Here is a 24,238-nt window from a genome sequence, read left to right as displayed (position 1 = left end):
GGTTGAGGGTCAGGAAAGCGCACCTTTCACTAACTAAATGAAAGGGATTTTCCTCTTTTATAGTTTTCAAGAGGTGGGAAAAGAAAAGAAAAAAAAAAAAAGAAAGACAGAAATGAGATGGCGTGCTAAGACGTCAGAATCAAGTGTAAAACCACTCAATCTAAGGTTTGAAAAATAAGGCCAGAGGTTGCTGTCTCTTGACCTGGACTTCTGCTGTCCTGGGTTTAAATTTGCAAGTCACGAACGTTGGGAAAGACCTGCGGGGATCGCTTTTGACCATATCCAACTCATTCTTCTTCCCCTTCCTTTGGAGTTGCCATTCAACTTCCAACTCTTGTTTTACCACTCAGATACAAGAATATTTCACTTCCAACAATTTTGAGGAACCATCCCCAAAATTATACTTGTCTGGTAGTACAACACATACACCTTGTATTTCATGTATTCAGTAGATGAATAATTGATACTAAAAATTCTTATTCAGATCAGTCTCAACCATCAATAACTGAATTGTTGTGATACATTCAATATGTAATTCGATTTCCTAATTAGTTACTTGAAAAAAGAGTGTCGGGATAATAAATTGCATCTGAAAATAAAAAGTGGAAAAAATCTGGTTCTACTCCAAATGGAATGTGAAACAGAAAATCCAATCCGGACAAAGTCATTGGCTGATTTGGTTTCATCTTTTTGGACAACTCTTTTTCCAAACTCATCGATTCACTTAATTATAGCAATTAGAAAGTAATAGTAAACTCTAGCTATTCACTTTTACTTCACAGGTGAAAAGCTCACAACATGAAAAATAAGCACAAGGAAAATCCCAAGTATAGTGTTCACATTAGCTTATAAATGTCTACCAGTCTCATTCACAAGCTCCTCAAGAATGAGGAAAAAAGGATGCAACCGAGAGCAAGACCGACGCATTTCGACTGGTACGTTTCCGGAAAGCACCGAATGCATACCGCGTGTTCATGTATACTTTTTTTGAAGTTCTGTACACACAATAAACAGAACTAAGGAGTTGGGAGATCAGCAGGTCGTTGGATATCTTGCCATCCTGTGCAGTGTTGAAGAAAATGTTTCAGATCATCGGTTGGTGCTTCTACTGTCCACGTCTCGTAGTATTCGCTTGGATGGAACACGCAAGACTCTCTCAGGAGGGGCGATAAGCCTGGTTGAGTTTCACCGACAAATAGATCACCTTCGGATTTAATACAGCCAGTACATTCCTCAGCCTTGTCGGCTGCCTACAGAGCATATATCAGAGGATTCTATCATTGGCATATGGACTTGGATGTTTGTCTATATTCAAATGTCATTCAAATTAAAGAAACACATACTCTATGAGGTTTAAGATTGATTCTACTACTATAAACAAGTACATACTGTACCTTTTCTGTATAGTATTTAAAGGCTACCTTCTTTTGTCCAGCTTCATATATGTTACACTGCGAGTATACCTATACATGAAGAAGAAAAGAGATCGATGTTAGCAAGTAAACAAGCAACATACTGCAGAAAATATTCTCAATCACAGAAAACGATCATACACTCACCTGAGAGTCTACACTTGCACAAACAGCATAAATTCCCCAATTTCTAGTGTAATTATTGTACAAGTGCACTTTCCCAAATCTAACACGCGGATGCCGCTGTCGAGTCCCGTCAAAGAAACAATGGTGAATGGTGACGCGGATGCATCTGTCACCTATGCTGGAAGGATCACCACCAATAAGTATGGTTTTGTTATGATTTGCAAAGTGGCACCTACATGCAACAACAAAAAGGTCAGGGCAACTAAAACGACAAGAAATAATCAAATTTCGGACAAGAAGTCGTGGCAAACCGAGAAACAGTAATATCTGTGCTCTCCCGGGTGATATCTATCAGTCCATCACTATAATCACTGAGGCAGCATCGATCTATCCAGATGTGCTTCGAATTTGGTTTTACTTGAATTGCATCTAAGTCCTGTCCCCTGCCCCCTTCAAATACTAGATTGCAGATAATTACGTGTTCGCACTCCTTCAACCGCAAACCTTTCCCAGTGATCTTAATCCTTTGACCACGCCCATCAATGGTCTTATAAGACGATACACTCAAATGAGATGAGAGTTCAATGGTGCCTGAAATTTCAAATATGATCCATAGAGGTTCCTTTTGCCGGCAGCCGTAACGTAGTGAACCTGGCCCATCATCTAGAAATGCATACAGGAGGTTAACAAATTGCACCTGGTATTAGAATAGAGAACATTTGTAATCAAGAACCTAGATTAAATTTTAGACTAGAACATACTTATTAAGACAGCACAGGCATTCTATATCTAACACTTGGATTACTTTTTTCAGCAGAACAAAACATCAATTGTCTAAACAAGAATCCGGATGAACATGAAAGAAATATAAGAAAGCATACAATCCCCACCACAGAATACAGTGACAAGTAATAGTTGCAATGAAAGCATTAGCAAAAAATCTCATCTTTAAGGTGAAATTCTCGAGAAATGTTTCATTTATAAGCTATGACTGAACCCTTTTGTCAATATCTCTTAAAGTCCAAGAACTGTGATGCATTCTCATCTCATCAAACATTCTTCCTTCATTTCAGTTATACTTATACATGAATATCCTGGTTTGTAAGAGACAACTACTTTTGCATCAAACACAACAAAAACAAACGAAAAATCAAAACAAAGCAACATTCTTTTCTCACCAGCTAAGGTGGTAACACAGTAAACAGCGCCATGTAAACCGCCAATGGCAAGACGGCCGAAGCCCTCAGCTTTCCCAGCCAGACCCCGCAGGCTGGAATCCACGTCGCAATACGGCAAACACAACCCCATGTTGGAATTCTCAATTTTTGGTACCGAATTCTCAAAATGCGATCCGTATTTATAAGGGGGAGGAGGATCATGATTCTGGTGGCCGGATTTCCAGACACGTCCACAGCAATTTCCCATATAAACCTCTGCGGAACAGTTTGCGATAGGGTTGCAAACTAAACTGTTCTTGCATTAAATGACGATCAGTTGAAGCCACCACATCTTTCCTCCCCTTGTAAATGTCCTTTGACTTCATTAAGCAACACACAGTTACAGATAAAATTAACAGTTGCATGTTTCCTTTTTTTATATTTTCCCTCTGTTGTAATAATGCAATGATGAACTCGTTTGTGGTCACCAACCAACCTAATCTTCTTTCTTCCTTGTTGTTATGGGCTTCTACCTCAGCCCAGTACCAATACCTTTATACATAGATGGACTGATCAGTAGTGGGCTGGAATGACAGGCCCAATTGGACTTAGCTATTTCTTTTCTTTGTATGTTTTGGGCTTGCGCTCAAGGCCCAATTTGAATTTATTTTGGGGTTTTATTCTTAATCCATATTGTTTACTTTATGATAATAGTAAAAACATGACAAAATTATATTTTTAGTTTTATAAAATAAAAAAATTAATATTTTTAATTTTCTAATTTATGGGACGTCCAAAATTGGACAAAGGGACACATCTCGTCCTTTACTTTATGAGATTTTCACAATAATTTTCAAATTAAGAAAAACTCAATACATGGATACGTTATTTTACAGAATTTATCGAACTAAATATATTGAATTTTCCCAATTGAGATAATTTCAAAATTTTTGTAAAGTTGCTGTCGAATTTTTTTAATTTTAAGATTTTGACAAAAATAGAGAACAAAAAGTATAAAATGAAAGTGTAATGTCATGATGAAAACAAAAAAGGAGAAGTGAAGTTACAATTTTTGGTCCTTTTTGGCAGCATAGGAATGCCAAGTTAAGTTGTAAGGAGAAAGGAGGAGGGAAAAAGAAGTAAAGAAGTTTGCACAAAATGATGGTCATTAGTCAGTTGTCCTTTTCCTTACATTGCATATTGTCCGCCGCATTTCTTACAGGGTATCTTTCCTTGTGTTTTATTTTAAATGAAATGAAATTAAAATAGTATTGAGAAAATTAATTAATAAAATAATATTAGTGTGACATCAATTATTATTTGTTAGTATGACTTCAATTTAAAAAAATATTGCTACAAATTGGACGCGCTGCGACATGGTAGGCCCGGCGGCGTCAACCTCCTATTCCCCACCCGCCCTCCTCCTCAATTCCGCTTTCCACCGCCGCCAACTCCGCCGTTTGACCTGCCGCTGACTTGCCCCTGCAGCCGTGAACATAATAATCTGATAAACGAGAACGAATTAAGGTTTAATTAGCGGAAAAAAGACGACGTTTTTTCTTTTTGTTTTTTGTTCCCCATAATGGCTTCCATCAAGGGACAGGGACAAGGACAAGGTACGTACTCTGATCACTGATGTGATGATAAATTGTGGTGAATTTCGTAATGAAAATCAGCTGGCTTAGATTCTACGAGAATGAATTGCTGGAAATTGTATACAAATTGATCGGAATCTGGAAGAGTTTTTATGTTTCTGTTCTGACTTTTGACGCTTCAATTCCCTCATTCAACAAAATTTAGATTTGAAATGTGGAGTCTTCCGATTCTTTATCTGTTCTTTGTCGTGATTTTTCCAATTAAAATGAAAATTAAGCGAGAAAGGAACGTAGTTTCTTTGTTATGTTTCGAGTTACGATGACGATCATTCTGTTGAACAGGCGAGAGGGGTGTGCAAATGAGGTTAGACTTCGAGCGCCCCTCGCCGTCACCAAAACCTTCGCCTCTGCCTTCGCCTCGAACGCCAAGGATGATAGTATCCAACTCCAACAAATCATTAGGCATTTCGAATTCCGGGAAGGCCTTGGTGGTTTCAAACTCCGGTAAAGCTTTAGTAGTTTCGAACTCCGGCAAAAGAATGGACCAAGCAGGAAAAAAGAAGTATGTGAAGCAGGTCACAGGCCGCCACAATGACACGGAGCTCCATTTAGCAGCGCAGAAGGGTGATGTGGCAACAGTGAGACAGATATTGTCGGAAATTGATGAGCAAATGCTTAAGACGTTGAGCGGAGCTGAGTTTGATGCTGAGGTGGCAGAGATCAGGGCCGTTATAGTGAATGAGGTCAATGAATTGGGGGAGACAGCACTATTTACAGCTGCAGAGAAGGGGTACATTGATGTGGTGAAGGAGTTGTTGCCTTTTACAACGAAAGAAGGGATTAGGTTGAAGAATAGGTCGGGTTTTGATCCGTTGCACATTGCTGCCAATCAAGGTCATCATGGTAATTGAACTCTTTCTCCACTTAGTTGTGAATTAGATTGTTTGAATAGACTGATTGTTTTTGTATTGGGTGATCACACAATGTGGATTTCCTAGGAAAATGATGATCTTTATGCCAGAAAACTACCGGATAGAATTCCCCAATAATTGCATAATTGTGTGTATATCATCCTTCCTTTGGTGCTCAGTAGTATGCAGACTTTTTCTTTCATGGTACATAGTAACTCTCTCTTTGTGTTGTACTTTGCAGATGTTGTCCGGCTGCTGCTAGAGCATGATCCTCAGCTAACCAAAACAGTTGCTCAGTTAAATGCAACTCCTCTCATCTCAGCAGCAACAAAAGGGCATCTGGCAGTTGTCAATGAATTGCTTTTGAAGGATCCCAGCTTGCTTGAGATTACAAGATCCAATGGTAAAAATGCGTTACATTTTTCTGCCCGCCAAGGCCATGCAGATATTGTCAAGGCATTGCTCGCGAAGGACCCTCAACTGGCCAGAAGGACTGATAAGAAAGGACAAACTGCACTGCACATGGCTGTTAAAGGTGTTAGTGGTGCTGTTGTTAGGTTGCTTCTGCAGGCAGATGCAGCCATTGTGATGCTCCCAGACAAATTTGGTAACACTGCGTTACATACAGCCGTCAGGAAAAAGCGCGCTGAGGTAATTCCTACCTTTATTCCTGCGCATGACCTTTTGATTTAATTCTATTAAGTCCATCTATCACCGTTTGTTCCTAATCTTCATGTTGAATGTTACATTTGATCTAAATGCGCTTCATGTTTCCAGGCTTCAGTTGATCCTCAAGTGAGCATGTTAGAAAATTTAGATATTAGGAAAGCTAATGCTATTATGAATGATCTTTAACATTTATAGTGCACCAAGCAGCTTTTAGTTTTTATGTTTTCCTCATCACTCGTATTATGCAATTGGCATCAGCTACATATTGATCTTTTGGGTCCCAAAAGAATTTAAGCAGTTCAATGTTTTGCATCACCATTACAGGTCTCAGCTTGTTCTTGGTATCATTAGAGCAAGGAAATTGTTTTAAATTTGCAATTCAATGACTGGAGTCTTTGGGGTGATTGCAGATTGTGCAGGAGCTCTTACTGCTCCGGGATACAAATGTCAATGCATTGTCAAGAGACCACAAAACAGCTCTTGACATAGCTGAAGGGCTCCCTCCATCTGCAGAAACTCTGGAAATAAAAGAATATTTGATTCGTTGTGGTGCTATCAGAGCCAATGAACTGAACCAGCCTCGGGATGAGCTTCGGAAAACTGTCTCAGAAATTAAGAAAGATGTACATTTTCAGCTTGAACAAGCTCGTAAAACAAACAAAAATGTTAATGGTATAGCAAAGGAGCTTAGAAAGCTCCACAGAGAAGGGATAAACAATGCGACTAATTCAGTCACTGTGGTGGCTGTCCTCTTCGCTACAGTTGCTTTTGCTGCCATATTCACTGTTCCTGGAGGTGATGATCAGAGTGGAGCGGCGGTGGTTGCAAGCAGCACATCTTTCAAGGTCTTCTTCATCTCTAATGCTGTTGCACTTTTCACGTCCTTGGCTGTTGTTGTTGTACAAATTACAGTGGTCAGAGGTGAAATAAAATCTGAGAGACGGGTTGTGGAGGTGATCAATAAGTTGATGTGGTTGGCTTCTGTTTGCACCACAGTGGCTTTCATCGCTTCAGCTTACATAGTTGTGGGGCGGCATAATAGATGGGCTGCAGTTCTTGTCACTGTAATAGGGGGAGTTACAATGGCTGGGGTTCTAAGTGCTATGACTTATTATGTTGTGAAGTCCAGAAGGATACGGAAAGTGAGGAAGAAAGAGAAGTCTTCAAGGAGTGGAACAAACTCATGGCATCACTCAGACACCGATTCAGAAGTAAACCCAATATATGCTATTTGATACGAGGAATGGATTTGACTGAATTTTTTCTATTTAACATGGATTTCTTATGTTATAAAACACAAGATGAAGAAAGGAGAGCAATGTGATGCAACAAGAGAAAGAGATTAATCCACACGTATGCGCATATAGATTTTTTTTGAGGTCTGTGAACTTTAATTAGGCTCTTGGAACTGAATATTTGGTGGGTTAAGGATGAATTTGAGACAAGAGAAGAGACTAATCATGATTCTGGTCGTCTTAGGATCGAAAGAGGTTATTGCGTCCTCAAAGTAACAAAGCAGAGGATAACTTCTGGCTCATCATTTGATTGATTGGGAATTGTAACATAACAATGTTTGTTTAACACAGTCATACCAGTTTGCTCCCCGCATAGTTGCTGTTTTTTCAATTTTCTTTCTTTTACCCCCTTTTCGTGATCTTTTTCCCCATTGTACTTCAATGTAATGATTTTGCAATTTAGGTTCAAATTTCATAGTTGAATGGAGCCTTATTTCTAACCTTTTTGTTTCTGTAAGTATCCAAATGAACATATTAAACGAAGCTTGAAAACCCCAACAGAGATGGAGATATAATTGAATACAAGTTTTTGTTTTCTGTTTCATCAAATCCTGACTTTTGTTCTCACGTTTCTTTTTCTTTTTTTCTTTTTCCAGTTTGAATATGTATCTGCCACCAGAAATGAAGATGAGATGTAATACAAGTTTCCGTTTTCTACTTCCATTACATCTGAATTTTGTTCTCATTTTTTTTTTCTTTGTGGTTCACTTCGAGTATATATAGGCAGCGAGAGGAGCATCATTCTCCTCCTATCTATCATGAATGTCGGTAAACCAGATTGTTGGCATTCTTGAGTAGCAAAGCCATCTATAAAATCTATCATAACTAATACATGAACGAGTCTAAATTTTTCCTTTGGACGAGTATTATTGTATTACTTTTTAACTCAGTTCATGCAGACTTGTCTCTATCAGTACTTCATTATTAGTTTAGGATCATTAGAAAGTGCAATGAACGCACCTCGGCTTTCTAGTATAGGATCATTAGAAAGTGCATTGAACTACCTAGGCTTTTTCAGGAACTAAGCCGTATGAATACTGAGTTTTCGCTTTCAAGCATTTCTGCAAATTCATTGAACAAATTGCTGTGTTTGTTCTTCTAACATGGGTACCTGGACCATGGCCCAGATGCAAACAAAGTGTATCAACCAACAAGAGTGTCGATCCAAAGGCGCCAAAACAAAACTGTGGAGTAATGCTTAGATGGTCCTGAAATCAGAGCCACTGTGCTATTTGGAAAACATCAACCCTTGTCCTCCATCTTGGATGTTCTTCCTTTAGCAATTAGCAAACTGCACGTCATAGGAAGACTTTTCTGTGTGCATGTGTTTGTGTGTGTGAAAATTCTACTTTTCTAAGGATAACATTTTCACAGGATTGGATTTGTGAGCCTGTTGTTATCGTTACCTCCAATCCCACTAAGTGCAACCTCTGGGGCTCTAAAGTGGTCAAAATTGATATCCAAATGTCCGCAGAGACATTCTTGGGCTTATTGTTATATGTAGATTGCTTTTATCATTCACAAACAATCCTAGGATGTTGAAATAATGATTCACACACCTCATTCCATCGATACTGTGATATTATCCGTTTGGTGTCCAGGAAATCGTTTTTTCTTTAGTTTACTGAACTGAAATTTTAGGGAGACAGAATGTAGAATGGCCTTAGAAAAAGAGAGGTTTAGTTCTTCTCAATTGTTTCAATCAATTTCTTGTATAGATACTGTGGGAATGTCATAGGATTAGGAGCACTTTGTAGCGAAAAACTCAATAGCAAAGCATCAGCAAGAAATTGAAGCTAGCTGGTTCCTTGTATTTTTTCCTTAAATAAGGAAATATCCACAGACCTCTCCAGAGAACTGGTCCTATATATTGCCAGTGTGTCCATGTATTTTTGGATAGACATACATGTGCAAACTGTTCTTGCAGTATACTCAAAGCTTGTAAGTTTGAATACTGGCCAATATTCCAATCAATGAGTGGACATGACCAAAGGCATGTTTGGTAAACAACTTCATATTTGGTCTTTTTAAGCCTAACTTTAAACACCATTTGTGTAGAAACTAAGCTTTTGGCTCATAGATTTCGGGGCGAAGATTGAGTGAGTAACCTGATTGTGAATTGCAAAATCAGAAGACTTTCTCTTTATCTTTTCAATGTTAAAATAAAAGGGAAAAGAGAGATATTGGAAGTACTTGAGGCCAATAATGTTGATTTAACAGTGTTAACAACTCGATTGGCACTTTTCGATTATCGTCTAGTTTTCAACAGATGAAGAGAACGGATATTTTGTTGATACAACGTTGGATGCTTGATATGCATGAAGAGAAATAATTGTGCATTATTGATTTAGAAGGGCTCTATAATGTCTACTTACTGATTGATATTTTCATAGTCTCGTGATGCCAATTATCAGATGACCAATTCATTAGGACAACGATTGGTGTATAGCAGGAACTAAGAAAGCATGTGAGGTCATTTGTTTGCATATCAAAGTTCTTCATTCAGGCCTCCTCTTTTCTTTTTGTTCCTTTCTTTCGGGTAACCGTACTATTACATTCCGGTAATTGTCCTTTTTTCCTTCGTCATTCATTCGCATCTTCTTGTTTTTCCTTTTTACTGTTGTTGGGACAGGTTTTCAGATGGTAATGATTCACCACCTAATTTAAGAGTTTACACTGTCATAGATCAGTGGAAGATTTTAACCTGGTGGAATATGCATCGGCATTCTTCTTTCACAACAGATTTCTGTATAAGCTAAACAAAGATGGTGAGATAGAATGTGGTTACAGAACCAATCAGCAAACGCTCGATCCAGCTCTTGAAAAGCTTTTGCAGCTTACTTATGAAGAAGTCTTCATAGCTATGAAGACGTCAAAGTCATAACTGCAGGACTAACTTTATGCTTTTTCTTTATTAAGGTGAAGTATAACATAAAACTTTAGTACTTAAAAACCACTTTTATTTGCTTTACTGCTCTCCTATATCTCTATGAGAGAGAATGTGTGTGTGTGTGTGTGTGTGTGTGAGAGAGAGAGAGAGAGAGAGAGAGAGAGTTCTCCTTTTCACTCTGTTTTGAGCCATCATTTGGATGGCTCATCCAGTTTTTCCATTTCTCATAAAAATATACCATCAAGTTCCCTTTATCAAAATGAAAAGGTTCTGTCATACAAGTAATGGGAAGATTCCCTGAACATCTTTTGCTGCTTTTTGCTTTGACAAAGAGAAAACATATCACATTTTCACTTTGTTGAGGTTTTCATCTGTGAGACATTTATCTCACATCCTAACCAAGTACAAAGAGAAGGGATTCTTGTGATGGTTGGAATTTGCAGCTCAGGCCTGTTAAAATCGATTTTTTTTTTAATTAGTACCGTAGATGCTCCTAAGCTGATAATACTTCTAAACTCTTCAAGTTTGGCAACCACTTGACTGCACAAAAAACCCACAAAAATAATAAGGCGTTCCAAGCAAGCAGAACTAGAAAAGTGGAGTCCACTTGGCTAAAAAAGTTGGCCACATTGGGTGTTTGGAAAGTTGTTTATTTTGTAGTCTTCTGACTTCTTTTCATCTCTGAAAAGGTTGGAGTACTTTTCTTTCCTTTCACCTTATTCTTGGGCCTGTCATAAAGCCAGGATTTCAAATTTAGTACTAAATCAAGATTAAAGCTATAGCTTTGTTTGCAATAAGGTAGTATAAACAAATAGTGCCATATCTTTGAAAGATACAATCTTTTGGAGTACAATTACAGATATTGATGAACAAGAAACTGCCACAACCATCAATTTTATTGAATACAGCATGAACTCTTAAGTTGTTACAGCAAGTCTATACAGAAGCAATCTAGATACTTGTCTAAATTATGTGCAGTATAATCCAAAATCTCAAATGATTGAACATCACAAATATGCTAATTTTTTATTTGTCCAGATTTGGATTTTCTCTTAGATTATGTAATATGGAAACCATCAAATGCTACAAAGACCTGGTCCCTTTTGAATATTCGTCATCTGCAATGAATCCTGGAGGGAGAAAACGAACAAATTCCAGGCTCCCTTGGTGAGTTTCTTGAATCAAGAATCTGCTGGTAAGACTTCTTGCAATGAGCAATGGCTGCCTCAATTGACCCCTCAATCTCAGTGGCACTGCTGCTCCTCCTAAGAAAATGTAGCTCATGAAAACCATTCGAATTAAGCGAAAATGATGATGATGAAGAGGAAGCACCGGATGAAGAATTCGACGAGGATGAAGATAAGCACTTGGTCGGAGAATGTTGTTTAATTGCACTGGAAAATGACCTCCTGCGGACATTGTCCTCTTTATCAATGTTGCTCATTGTAGTACCTACTGTCGTTGGATACGGAGCTCTACCGAAAGGTTTTTCCCTGGAAATCTTGAAGTACTTATTTGAAGCTGAAGCTTCTTCAGGTTTTGGTAAGTTTTGAGCTCCTGCATTACAATTAGCCTTGGCGGAGGACTCGTGGGAGCAATTAGACTTGCTGAATAGAGACTTCAGATAAGCCCTTGAAGCTTTCAGCTTCTGACCAAGAATGGAATGCTTAATCAGCTTCAGCTTCCTGGACCATGACTGTTTTGTGGGGTGATTATTGATGAAGCTGCTTAATTCAGTGGACCATTCAAAGAAATAGTCATCAGGGTTCAGCTCAGAGCTCACCCTGCAAGATTCTGATGGAGAAATGTTGCAAGAATCTGATGGAGTGTTCAAAGTGTTGGTGCAAGGTGCTGTTGAGCAAGTGGGGAATGGCATTGAGTAGTAACACTGATCTTCTTCGAAGGGCTCTTTGGTAATATCAAATGTGGTGGTGGAGCTCTGGAGAAGGAGGTTCTCCACCATTAGCCGCCGTGGGGGAAGGTGGAGAGGGAGGAGTTTGCCTTTGTAGAAGAGCTCATCAGCTGGGAAAGTGGTGGTTTCTTTCTCGCCACAAGTTAGAGACATTTGGAACTCAAATTCTCTGCTTTGTGGAGAAGAGTTTGAGGAGCAACAAAGAGTGGTAGAGGGTGAAGAAGTCAGCTCCATGTCTATGTAGTCTTCTTCATCTGCAAAATCATGTAATGAGAGATTCTTGGCCATTTCATGAAACTGAAACACCAATCTCTCTCAATGTGTGTGTGTGTGTGTGTGTGTGTTTATGGGGAGGTGAGCTTATTGAAGAGTGAAGGAAAGGAAGAAAAGCAGAGCATCCTTTAAAAGGAGGGATGATTCCAAGTCAGAAAAGCATGAAAGTGGTGTAAGAAAATGTCAGGTATATTTTTCCTTTTATAACCTAAATTCTTTAAGCTCTTCCAAATCTTGAAATTAGAACAAAAATGCCAGTTAAAGAAATGGATAAACATAAGCACACAATGTCCATCTCCAACACTGTTTCTGTCTAGTTTCAAACAAAAGAAAACACTGTTTCTGTCTGGTGGATGGCCTCCTCAGAGCGCCATGTCTTAGTGTATTTGGCTGCAAATTCATTACAACTGAACCAAACCATTATCAAGGTTGCAAGAAAACAAACTACTCTAAATGAAAATGGGAATTTTGTGTAAAACCATATTTAGTTACAAGTCTAATCACAAGAAAGATTCCCATAAACTGGAATTCAAATTACTATATAATTTTAGTTTGTGGTGGATCTTAGTGGCTCTGCATAGGCATAATAGGGTGCGGATTTGTGTGTGCAAGACTCCAAAAACATCACTCTTTTTTAATGAAGAAATAAGAAAATTTGAATAGTGGTGGCCTACCCCCTACTCCTACTGCAACATCCACAACTTTCTCTGCCAAAATAACACTTAAATTGGAAAACAGCCCATTCCTCAAAACCTGGTTTTCTGCACCCCCTTCTTACTTATTAATAAATCTTCTCAATGCCAATAAATTTTTAACTTATCCTTACTTGACTTGGTCAAAAACATGTTTTGGCCATCTTTATTACTGTTTTGGAGACATCAAACTACATGGTTTTTTGACATATAACTACCCTTGGGTTCATAATTTTATTGTTGTTCAAGCATAGTTAAATGAAAAAAGAATTATATATACATCCCAAGCTCGAGGCTTTTGTTTGCACATTCTTGTAGCAGTGACTTTCCCTCCCTTGTAATCTATGTTCACTAGGACTTTGCCTCAAGTTTTAGCCCTACCTTTAATTTTACATAGTAACTCATTTGGAAATATAAACTATTAAAGGGAAGATAAAAGGATTTATTTAGAATGAGAAGTAGTGATAAAAGCTTCATTTGATTCTTTCCTTTTTCTTTCTTTTTACTATACAGAGAATAAGTAAAGGGGCCATCGATGACATGTACATCAATCAGATTTACCACATGTCATCTGACAGGCTCAAGAAATTGAAGGAGGATGCTCTGAGCCCTTTTTCTGATGTGGCCCAATTCTAATGGCTTCTTCGTGACATGTAATGCCTGCTTTATTCATTCCACTCTGACTGATCTTATTGTATTGCTCCAAGTCTTAGAACTATGGAGTGGAGAGGGCAAAATTTGACTATCCAACGGATTTGGATGAACCGAGAGCTGCACTGCACTGCACGTCCCGTCCAACACAAATATTCACATTTCTTTTTTCCAACCAAAAGTGGGGAGGTGCTTTTCTGGTGCCAAAGAGCAGCTCCAAGACAGCCTTTCCAACAATGCTACACTTCAAAAGGCAAGAAAGGCTGTAATGTGATATGTAAATTTAGCGATGAAACACATGTAATTCAATCGAGAGAGAGTTGATTTCTGAGTAATATATACTTCATTCACTCTACTGTCAGAACTTTTATTAGAGTGCAGAAGATGAATGTTAGAATTCCAAAGCTGCTCTATTTGCCAGACATTACATTCAAAACAATCTAAAGAAATGCATTTTCACATTGTAGAAAATCGCACAAGTGATATTTCAACTTTTGAATCTCAATTTATTGGGCTTGTTCTAGGTATGGTAAACTCATTTTATGATAATAATTTCACGCTTTACAATTGGTGATTGTCAAACAACAAGGAAGAAGAAACAAGAAAACTCTCTCGAAAGGCAACAATTACAAATATCCTATAAGATTGGCTCTTCCACATGTCTAATTTATCTTACACAACTCTAGGGCAACCACAGTCCAAAGAGTTTGAATTGTAAGATTTGTAGTTGACAACAGTGGACCATTGTGATCCAAGAAATCATCTTCGAACTATCATAATCTAGTAAAAGTTTCATACACCCTTTTTCGAGGGATACAGAAACAGGGCCTTTGGAATGTAGGAATTATAAACAGTATAGGCGATTATGGAATGCTGAAGCTTCTTAACTCATTGGCCTCAAATGAGCAGATTTCTTGATTTTTTATACACTCTTTCTTGGTTCTTTGTCAATCACCTCATCAAATTCCCAGTCAATAATCCCCTCCATGGAATTGCCTCTGCTATGGTTCTCAAGTTCCAACTCCATTTTTAACTTGGACAATTGTGCCTCTGCATCTGAAGACTTCTTGCCATCAAGTCCAAGGACTTCTAGAGGTTCCAACTGTGCTGTCCCTGGTACTTTGGTGCTCATACTTCGAACCAAAGGCAGAGTTATTATCGGATTAAAACCCAATGAGATTCCTCTTGATCCCTCATTTCTGGAGGTTGACGCAAGATCAAGTTCAAGTGTCGGATTCTGATGCTTTCTAGGAGAGAGAGGGGGGAGTTCTGAGGTCCTTGCCGTTGATGGTGTCCCTTCTCTCATAATTGGGGCCACAGATTCCAAAGTTGGTTTCTCAATGGATTCAAATTCAGCTTTGATACTTTCAAGTGTGTCTAATAATTCCTTGACTTTTCCATCACTTTTCCTGGTAATATTTCAGAAGTTTAAAGCTACATCACTAGATAGGCGCCATTGATAGTCATCCAAGCATTTAATGAAAATGAGAGGCATAATTCACCTTGAGTCCTCAACTTGTTGAGTAGAAAACTGGTTCTTAATGCTTTCAACTACGCCCAATGTGGTTACGACCTACAAAACAATCATCCACCAGCGAGCATGGAGAGAAAAATGAAATCAGAATATAAAATACAAGGCATTCGTTGCAACAGTCAGAAGGAAATGAGACCGTTTCTAGTAGATAAACCCCAAACCGAATATATGCATGTACGAGGACCTTTTTAACATTGGACATTTATACCTTGTTTGCTGTAGCCTGGTACTGTTCTTCAAGAGCTGTCCTTGAATTAACTGCATCATCATTTTCCTCTGTGGCCGATGTCCCATCCGACCTGGAAGAACCGGGGATTAGAGATGTGCCTGGCTAGGCATCACTTTCCAAAATAACTAAGGGAAATACCTTTTCAAATTCTCCACAAGCTTCCGAATGGAAGAAAGAGCAGGCTCCAACTCATCCTGGTTGTTCAAGATGACACAGATATACGTAACAAGTTAAATGACATGCCTGGCATTGCATCTGGCCAAATATTTTATATGAGGGCTGTTAAGTACCTTGTATGCAGCTAAAAGACTTGTAGCCAGTGTCACGACGTACTCCCGATGTCTCTCCAACTCATCGCTTACACATAAAAAGTTGACAATAGTTACAAAAATGTGAAGATCCATAATATTTATTATCTCAAATTAAATGAGTAAAGATGGAGCTTTTTTTCTTTAACTGTTTAAGAGGATAGAAGAAGTGCAAATGGATGAGGGGTTTATTGATAAGAGTAACTAAAAATTTCAGCACGAACGGAAGTAAAAGCTTCAAAGTGAGAGAACCTACTTGACCCGCTTGTCCTTTTGTTTAGCACATGATGACTGGAAGACCCAGGTGTTTTCAAGAAAATGAACAAATGTGTTGCAAACTGTTCCTTCTGCTCTATATGAAGCGATAGATTTTGACAGCTCATCATCCTAAAGAGGACCATCACTTGACAAATTAGACAATTGGTATGCGTAAAATGGAGTGTGTAGTTACTTTCCAAATACCTTGGTAGCCTTCCAGTTATCCTAGCTTGCAAAAGAGCTATCTTACCTTCACCTTGAAGTGTTGAATTATCTGATTACTAGCTTCATCAAACTGATCTCTTTCTTCCCTGGCATTGTGAAGGCGAGCACGTGAAGAAGTCAAGGCAGTGGTAACCTAAATATAAGCTGATTAGGCATAACATTATTGCTTAATATGGAATCACATGTTAGTTAGACATGATCACATAAATCACTCAATATGGAATCTGCATACAAGTATGATTGAAATTGATGTAAATCATAAATTAGCATAATCTTGGCCGGTAAATTATATTTCCTCCTGACGTCATAATTTTGGAAGATATTTCTGACTGATGACATAGTGAATCGTTCAACTTCTAGGAGATTTTGTTATCATAAAGGTAGTGAATCAATGCTGCAAGATGAAGCACGGACAGAATACAGAACCAGAATGCAAATAAATGTAAATACGAATATTACCCACTGAGGCACAATTGAGAAAGCTGAACATATGGATATGGGTCAAGGCAAGACATTATCTATAGTAATTTGTTTGAAGTTCAAGCAATCTTTTGAATGCACTATGTCAATATTCAGCACTGTAATTATGACTCTTGATAATGCAAATCTAATCAAATTCAAATGGATCAATTCTTCATATTCTGTTTGATTGTCAGGGACTCCAAAAGAAACAGAGATATTTGTGGAGCTGCACCTATTTTACATCAATTTAAAGGGAAGCTGCTAGATAACACAAAATACTTCAATAGAATCTAGACATAGTAAAAGTTGGACTCGTAAATTTCCAAAGATGAATAAACTATCCGGAAAATGTAGAAATGTACCAAATACCTTTTTCAGCTCTTCTTCAAGCTCATCTTTTCTCCGTTCAAGAGCTTTGATTTCAATAGTCAATTCCTATGAAAGGCCATTATACTCAGCTCTGTCACATCTAGTAGAATGGGACAAAAAGTTGGAGATTGTATGCATGACATATTTGAACAACATGTTTCCTGAGTTCAAGCAGATAACAAGCATAATCCATGATTTCCCTTCTCATTAAATTAAAACATAAATATTATAAATGAAAAGTAATCTAGTCTTGATTTGTTCTGTAGCAGCTTCGCCGAAGAATTGCTTGCTAAGCAACTGGAAAAGTTGTTAGAGGATGTTTGATTTTTAACATACTGAAACAGCTGCAAGCATGAGAAAGAGGAAGGTGTACTTTTAAAGTAAAGGACAATACAACTTGTGAAATTATTAGGAAATAACACATAAAAGTGACAATTTGTTCTAGCAAGTCCAATGTGAAAGAACTTGTAATTGGAGGAAGCTTTATAAACACTATGAACAGCGCACAAGAAACATCTAAGCAGCCATAACAAATAAGAAGCTGCAGAGTACACGTCAATTTACAGAGGGAAGAAGACTTAAACTGTGGGAGCTACTAAACATTTCATAGTTTAGAACTTTATAAGGCATCTGCGTCTATTAGCATCAAGAGTTGTTGATAAATATTTTACCTTTTCAAGTAGGCTGACTTCACTGGCTTTGGTTACACGAAATTTAAGAGCTTCTTCTTTCTGTATCCTGTTTGCAGAATGAACAAAAGAACATATCAGAGAAATACTTGTCTGCAGACATTCATACATGTGGAGGTAAGCTATATTTCAATTCAAACTGAAACATCAAAGTTTCTTCTGAAGTTTGATGTTTTTCGTGAGACTTTAAGGTCTGTTATTGACATTATGTATTTTATTGAAGTTAAAGGCTAGGTCAAGATTTGGTAGAAAATAACGAATTGATGCTAAATGATAAAAGATATTATGTAGAAAGAAAAGATGATGACTCATTAAGGACTCTCATTCAGTGACAACTTCCAAGTGCTTGCAATCATTTTCACCAAGAATCTAGAAAGTTATATTGTTGGTGTTGTGGCTGGCAAAGAGATGATGAATGTAAGAAAGATTTGTAACAACTACAAACCTATTGTCTGTCATGCGCTTTTCCGCTTTTGAGGCAGAGCTTGCAAGAGATTCTGATAATATTTTTAGTTTATCAACCTGCACAATGATCATATGCATGATGCCGATTAGAGCACTAAGACCAAGCAAAATATTTGATAGATCTTAGCTATGTTATAATTATTTGAATTCCAACTCAAGATCAGAGGGCGCATTCATTTGTATGTTATTGAAAGAGTTCCTCACTTTCAACCAATGCTTAAAAGTAGAATGTAGATATGCTGTAAGTCAGACTATATCAGAGATTAAAAAGATTGGAAATGAATAATGTAATCCCAATTGATTATTCTATTTGATTCTGCAATTTCTCCCAGAAAAATAAGCACTGAGAAATACCTTGTGATTATGGGCTGCTGGAGAATCCCCATTCTTTATGAGTTTCTTCAAATGTAGAAGCTCCTCCAATCGGGAACAAAGTCTAATATGTGTAAGTGCTTCCTTTAGATTCTGCAAGAATCAAAGACGGCAACCTCAATGTATCCAGATTCCTTATTTTAGTTTTGTATTTATTGTAGCAGCCCAAGAAAATTGATCAAAATCAGAAATGTGGTACTTGGAATTATTTACATTAAAGTATTAAGGGCAAAGATTAACCAGAGATCTTCACATGAACTATTAAGGCAAAGATGAACCAGGATCGAGCATTTACAGCTCTATACAGGTCATCTTCCAGTAAAATCTTAAAGTTATGCCTAATGAGGGTAAAATGATTCATTGGTAGGTTTATTGCTCTAGAATGGAAACATATTTTCTACAGGAGATGGCTTAAATTATGTGACGCTAAGCATAGACCCCATAACTTTTACCAGGACCATCAGCAAACTTGGTGAAGTCATTTATTTAGCCATTTGGATTGAAGAATTTGAAATCATGAATTTCAAATTGTTCATAACAAATCCTAAGAATATGTTTGGACAATTCTAAATTTAAAGGATTTCAAATCCTTTCATTCTAATTTTGGACTTAGTTTTGATGAATATGAATGGATTTCAAATTCTTTTGAAGTGGAGTCATTTAAAATCACTTTTTCAAATCCAAATCCAGATCCATCAATCCAAATACAGCCTAGTGTGTGACTTTCTTAGGATATATTCTTTGCAAGTGCATTTATTATGCTGGTAGCATCATAATTTCAGTCTGGATCTATGGTCTGATCTTAGTGACTGATTCTGACTGAGGATTCTGATCCTCCTATAATCAAGCAATTCTTACGCATATGATTAGCATTTGTTGACAATTTTAATTAGGCATGACCCAGATTACATTCTTCTAAAGAATAAACCACCAAACACGTGATACTGAGATTCTTTGAACTTATAACTGCAGCATCTAGAAACCTCATCAGACTGCAGATCAAAGATGACCAAGAACAGTTAAAAGTCACCCACCTCTATTGATATGCATGATGCACTTTCAGATGATATCTTGCCAACTTCATTAAGGGGCACCAGGTTTTTCATGTCCTTGAGTTTCTTTTGTATATTTGAGACTTCAGAATCTATTCTGAGAGCAAATGAAAACACAAACCGGTAAATAATTAAGATAATATTTTTTAGTCAATAGCTAGGCCTAAACTACAATCTTATAAATGATAGAGATCATGGTGGTCAATCCATAGCATCATTTATTTGCACTTGTAACTCATCACTAACTCAAAGTATATTGATTTGGCCACAGAAAGAGTACCTTCAAAATCATATAGATGAAATGACATCATGTAAAAGAAACAACCATCTTGCAATATACTGCTTTTCTTGTAAATCTAATAATTCATAGATAGTTATCATAGGCGGAAAAAGAAAATCCTTTGAAGTAGTTGAGAGGCATTTATTTAATATGTACTTCTTAAGTTCTAAAATCTTAACTTGTTTCCCAGCATCACCAAGTCACTTTTATGAATTCACAAACAATTATGCAAAACCAAAGTAGCAAAGCAAGCAAACTAAACATGTATTAAAGAGCAATTAAATGTGACTAATTAAGAGCAATTAAAGATGAGTGCTAGAGCAATCAATATTTTCAAAGAATCACTACAGTCAGACTCAAGGAATGTAATTCGTGTAATGAACTGAAAAATCCTGCAAAAGAAACTACCATCTTCTGATGTAATGCTTATTTCTAATGCAATTATTGATCTGTGGGATCACAATAATTTTCCCCTTTTCTTTCCTCTGCATTTCTTTTGCGTACTTCCTTTTGAAGAAGTTGAAAGGGACTATTAGATAAAATGCATACCTTATGTCAGCAAATATAAATGTGGCAATCAATATTGAGTTATTTCTTTGAGATTCTAAACAATAACGTAAGAAACAAAAGAATATGCAAAATCCATATGAATATGAAGCATAAAAAAAACAGTTATCAATAAAAAAAGTAGCCAACTGAATGTTATAGCTGAAAAGTGCAGCAGTTGGCTAATGCAGCACCACAAATCCAAAACAATGAAAGATAAAGAGAGTATGGTTAACAAATCACAAAACAAAAAAATTATGGCACAAAGGCAAACCTTTATTGTGTTAGGCGAGGAGAAAAATATCCAATACCAAGTCCTAGACTCAGATCATTAAGAATCTTTTGAAATGTAAATATTTTTAGTATTATAACTTTCAAGATAGGGCACAAGCAAATAAAAACCTTATTTTATCATATTAAAAGGATTAAAAAACAAATACAAATACCAACCACACACACAGAGAACAAATAAGCTGCAGGGGATGATTCTTCAGTATATAGACACAGGACAGAAGATACGAAAGCAGTTCAGAATTGAGTTTCTTTTTTTTTTAATAAAGGAAAAAAAAAAAGCATTCAGATTGACTGTAGTAGCTTAAATTCTTAATGAGTGAACCTCCCCTACATTTTTAACATGTTCCAACAACTTCAAGATATGCTTAAAAAGGACTGGATGAATGTTGAAGAAGGAGGTGTAATGCATATACAAACTGATTACATGGCAAAGATCATTTCACATTTCTGCTTGCAGTTAAGTGCTCAAGCTTCTTCTGCTAAAAAGACTAGGTAACCATGATGCACCATTTAGAGTTTTTTTAATCCTTCAATTTTGAAGCCTTCCGTGGCTTGCATTCTGGGAGGACCATAAGTGGAGCAAGCTAGTTTGGTATGCCGCCTACCGTGCACCCCAGTCATACATTATTGCTCTACAACAACAAAGTGAATGAAATCATTGGTATACCCTTAACCACCTTACTATCTCAGCATTTACTTTCAGTCCAGCTATAGCATCTTGTGCATATTGCAAGAGTTCTTCCCGTTTTGCCTGGAATTAGAAAAGGAAAAAGTGAAAATTTTGTAATTGCTTCACATCTTCAGCAATATCCTATCATAAATCACATGAATGAGTTTACCAAAATCATGTGGTTTATACCATACCAGTACTTCCTCATTGTATGTTGAGAAGGCTTTCGCCAACTCTTGTACGCTGCTCACAGCAACATCATGAGCTTCTTTTCCACCCATGAGACAGAGCCTAGACACAAAAGGGAGAGGGGGTGGGGAAGGATCTCATGTTTTTGTTCCTCTGCTAGGCAGGAGACTAAATATGAAAAGCAAGTACATGATTTTTGTAACTGAGTTGTGATCTTTGATCCCACTACTAAGCGAGACCTAAGAAACATCATAAAAGTATCTAGAAAATGATACAAGTAAGAATCACCGAAATATCTCCAGAAGCAAAGAAAGTTCCTCTTGGTTGGGTTCTTCAAGAATCTGGGCCACACAAAAGACTCAGTTTGGTTAGCCTCCAGCTATCACAAAGAAAAACGGGCAACTTAACCAAAAGTAGAACTAGAAAATAAAAATGAAATATTGAGGAAATCATGAATCATCTTAGATCAACAATAGATAAAAACTGCTGCAGAACATGAGGGAGCACATACAGAGACCATATAAATGGATTTAAGTGGGATGGCTGAAGAAGTAAAAGAAGAAATAAGAACAACAGAGGATATCTGTTGTTGGTAATAAATAATAAAAATCTAGAGAGAATATTTATAAGAGGAAGATCTACAGAGACAGAATAAAGAGGAATCTAATCCGATAACTTCCAGAAAATTGAAAATACAAAGAAGACAATTGGAAACTACTACACACTCACCAAAGATAACGTAATGCCCTCAAGAGCTTGACTATGAAGGAACACATCACGGAAATTCATTGGTTCTCCACCAAGATCAGGATCATAATACATAACCTGGGCATGGTAATAAATAAATGTAGATTAGTGATTCACGCCATTCTGTAGATCAAACTAACTATTATTTTATACAACCTATTGACAACTCAGGCAAGAGCGAATTCTACAGTTATGTTTTAAGACTGAAGAGTGTGTAAATATATCTACTAGATAGAACAAAAAAAATCAGGTGCAAACTAGTGAAACTCACATACTGCGCTGACAGATCATGCTGGATTCAATAAATTAGGAATCAATGTCCAAGGTTACCGGGAGGTGCTGCAGAGAGAATATTTGAAGGGTGCAACTTACATTTATCAGCCAGGACTGATTTATTTCCAGGCAAACATAACTGAAGTATTTGAATTTTTCTAAAAGAATCAGTGTTAAACAGAAATTTAAATTCTGCTTTGTGCCCAAGAAGATGGCTGAGGGTATTGTTTTGATGGTTTCGGAACTTCACAGCAAGAAATGACATAAAAAGCCACTAAGTGAAATTTCAATCACATTTGGAGAGGCACGAAAATGGTAAACTTGTAGCATTGCAGAACCACATACCACAGTTGGCCTTGAAGGAGAATCCTCCATTTCACTAAACTTGTCAAGATGTTCAGAGTTGACAGCTTCATTAAGTCTGTCTATCTCTTTCAAGGCAACTAACCATCTTCTCAGTAACTGAACTCTTTCTGTCCCCCTACATGAAACAGACACTTCTTCTAATCGTTTTACTGCAAGCCTATAGCTTTGAAAATTCCGAGCTCCCTACAATACCAGAAAATTGAAGAGAATAATATTAACCATGCTTCAAGTTATTTCCGAAGAAGCAAAGTGAAAAGTATACCTTCTGAATCCAGGAAAAAAAAAAGTGAATATTGCTCTATTATGCCATTTACCTTAGTTTAGATAAACTACATGCGACAGGAACCAGACCAGGAAAGATGTATTGGAAAATGCATAAATTGCACATCACAAGAGTCTGTATGTGGCAAATTGTTAAATTTATCCATATCAAAATCTTAGTGGTTCAGCATATCATGGGTTAATAACTGAAATTACTATTTAAAAGAATACACCTAGCGAAATTTCCAAACTATTACTTTAAGGGATTTGACAATAAACTATAGCTTACATGATCATCAACATTCCTTAGTTCCAACATGTGCATACGGGTCAGGAAACGAGATAATCCACATGCAGAACCAATAGTAAGATAAATATACAGAGCCTGCTATTCTCTTAATTCATCCATATGGGAAATGCCAATGGTAAGCTTTTGAATACTGCTAATTTATGGTACATAAATTAGGATCCGAATATCTGCATCTATTATAGCTATCTACCTCTGGCTCTTAGCTCTGTCTTAATGTCATATTTAGTATATGGTAACTCAATATGATGAATCTTTTCCATTATTTAGATCAAACATAGAGGTAAATACCTTTTTTTCTTTTTTTTCTTTTTTTCTCTGAGGGGGAAAGCAAGCTGATCCTCCAAATATTAGGAATATTAAATTCAATTAACACCACAATCTTTTTATTTAGTAAAGCGTAATAAACGAAGAACACCCCGACAATGCACGAACAGAGGGATTAGCGAATTATACAATGCGATCTTGAAAGAGCCTCGCGCCTCCAACAACGGCTTGGCCAGCTTGATTGACGACGGTGTCAGCATAGCTGCGTACTGCGCGGCTGAGGTGGTTGTTGCCACCGACTTCCACCGCTTTGTACACTGCCGATCGAAGCCACGACATCTTACAAATTGAAAATTTGCTAGTTCGACCCGAGAGAATTAATCGCGATGAGAAAGAAGAAAGGAGAGAGAGAGAGAGAGAGTATTGATGAATGAATAAATTTGATGAGAGAGAGAAATAGGAAGAAGAATGAGAAGGAGTTGAGCGTTATGG

General features: G+C 37.2%; 4 protein-coding genes across 5 annotated transcripts; 1 reads left to right on the top strand and 3 right to left on the bottom strand.

Moving 5' to 3' along the window:
* Positions 1-745: 745 nt before the first annotated feature.
* Positions 746-3,099, bottom strand: LOC105174396 (putative pectate lyase 4). 2 transcript variants are annotated; one of them, XM_011096490.3, is made up of 5 exons: positions 2,717-3,099; positions 1,850-2,201; positions 1,560-1,770; positions 1,422-1,463; positions 746-1,250 (listed from the first exon to the last, which is right to left on the bottom strand). In XM_011096490.3, exons 1-5 carry the CDS (start codon positions 2,961-2,963, stop codon positions 1,017-1,019), a joined length of 1,086 nt encoding a protein of 361 aa, XP_011094792.1. In that variant the 5' UTR covers positions 2,964-3,099; the 3' UTR covers positions 746-1,016. The 2 variants fall into 2 exon arrangements, with proteins under 2 accessions (XP_011094792.1, XP_011094791.1); XM_011096489.3 differs by having other exon boundaries at positions 1,395-1,463; positions 2,717-3,097.
* Positions 3,100-3,891: 792 nt separating this feature from the next.
* LOC105174395 (ankyrin repeat-containing protein ITN1) lies at positions 3,892-7,605 on the top strand. Its single transcript, XM_011096488.3, has 4 exons — positions 3,892-4,311; positions 4,633-5,193; positions 5,443-5,852; positions 6,281-7,605. Exons 1-4 carry the CDS (start codon positions 4,278-4,280, stop codon positions 7,103-7,105), a joined length of 1,830 nt encoding a protein of 609 aa, XP_011094790.1. The 5' UTR covers positions 3,892-4,277; the 3' UTR covers positions 7,106-7,605.
* A 2,710-nt stretch (positions 7,606-10,315) lies between these two features.
* On the bottom strand, positions 10,316-12,441 carry LOC105174393 (putative membrane-associated kinase regulator 4). The gene is made up of 2 exons (XM_011096487.3): positions 11,149-12,441; positions 10,316-10,783 (listed from the first exon to the last, which is right to left on the bottom strand). The coding sequence occupies exon 1, from the start codon at positions 12,253-12,255 to the stop codon at positions 11,170-11,172; it is 1,086 nt and encodes a 361-aa protein (XP_011094789.1). The 5' UTR covers positions 12,256-12,441; the 3' UTR covers positions 10,316-10,783; positions 11,149-11,169.
* Positions 12,442-14,195: 1,754 nt separating this feature from the next.
* On the bottom strand, positions 14,196-24,157 carry LOC105174392 (uncharacterized). Its single transcript, XM_011096486.3, has 18 exons — positions 23,936-24,157; positions 22,891-23,094; positions 22,255-22,350; positions 21,814-21,866; positions 21,531-21,627; positions 21,344-21,417; positions 19,529-19,643; positions 18,477-18,587; positions 18,103-18,179; positions 17,640-17,706; positions 16,969-17,034; positions 16,163-16,270; positions 15,911-16,041; positions 15,637-15,703; positions 15,485-15,540; positions 15,326-15,416; positions 15,086-15,156; positions 14,196-14,992 (listed from the first exon to the last, which is right to left on the bottom strand). The coding sequence occupies exons 1-18, from the start codon at positions 24,083-24,085 to the stop codon at positions 14,506-14,508; spliced, it is 2,121 nt and encodes a 706-aa protein (XP_011094788.2). The 5' UTR covers positions 24,086-24,157; the 3' UTR covers positions 14,196-14,505.
* Positions 24,158-24,238: the final 81 nt, after the last annotated feature.

The sequence above is a fragment of the Sesamum indicum genome, linkage group LG11 (assembly GCF_026168435.1).
Source record: "Sesamum indicum cultivar Baizhima isolate 11 linkage group LG11, ASM2616843v1, whole genome shotgun sequence".
Taxonomy (NCBI): domain Eukaryota; kingdom Viridiplantae; phylum Streptophyta; class Magnoliopsida; order Lamiales; family Pedaliaceae; genus Sesamum; species Sesamum indicum.
This window is presented reverse-complemented; position numbering and strand designations above follow the sequence as displayed.

What these genes read in the sequence shown, in the direction of transcription:
- LOC105174396 (XM_011096489.3), bottom strand. Translation starts at nt 2,963, where the DNA reads ATGGGAAATTGCTGTGGACGTGTCTGGAAATCCGGCCACCAGAATCAT. An exon ending in GTGCAAGTGTAGACTCTCAG is followed by an intron (nt 1,464 to 1,559) that starts GTGAGTGTATGA and finishes CTTCATGTATAG; the next exon opens with GTATACTCGCAGTGTAACAT. An exon ending in TTAAATACTATACAGAAAAG is followed by an intron (nt 1,251 to 1,394) that starts GTACAGTATGTA and finishes TATGCTCTGTAG; the next exon opens with GCAGCCGACAAGGCTGAGGA.
- LOC105174395 (XM_011096488.3), top strand. Translation starts at nt 4,278, where the DNA reads ATGGCTTCCATCAAGGGACAGGGACAAGGACAAG. An exon ending in GGGACAGGGACAAGGACAAG is followed by an intron (nt 4,312 to 4,632) that starts GTACGTACTCTG and finishes TCTGTTGAACAG; the next exon opens with GCGAGAGGGGTGTGCAAATG. An exon ending in TCAGGAAAAAGCGCGCTGAG is followed by an intron (nt 5,853 to 6,280) that starts GTAATTCCTACC and finishes GGGTGATTGCAG; the next exon opens with ATTGTGCAGGAGCTCTTACT.
- LOC105174393 (XM_011096487.3), bottom strand. Translation starts at nt 12,255, where the DNA reads ATGGCCAAGAATCTCTCATTACATGATTTTGCAGATGAAGAAGACTAC.
- LOC105174392 (XM_011096486.3), bottom strand. Translation starts at nt 24,085, where the DNA reads ATGTCGTGGCTTCGATCGGCAGTGTACAAAGCGGTGGAAGTCGGTGGC. An exon ending in GTAAATGCTGAGATAGTAAG is followed by an intron (nt 19,644 to 21,343) that starts GTGGTTAAGGGT and finishes ATTTGCTCTCAG; the next exon opens with AATAGATTCTGAAGTCTCAA. An exon ending in TTGAAGAAGAGCTGAAAAAG is followed by an intron (nt 16,271 to 16,968) that starts GTATTTGGTACA and finishes GCTTATATTTAG; the next exon opens with GTTACCACTGCCTTGACTTC.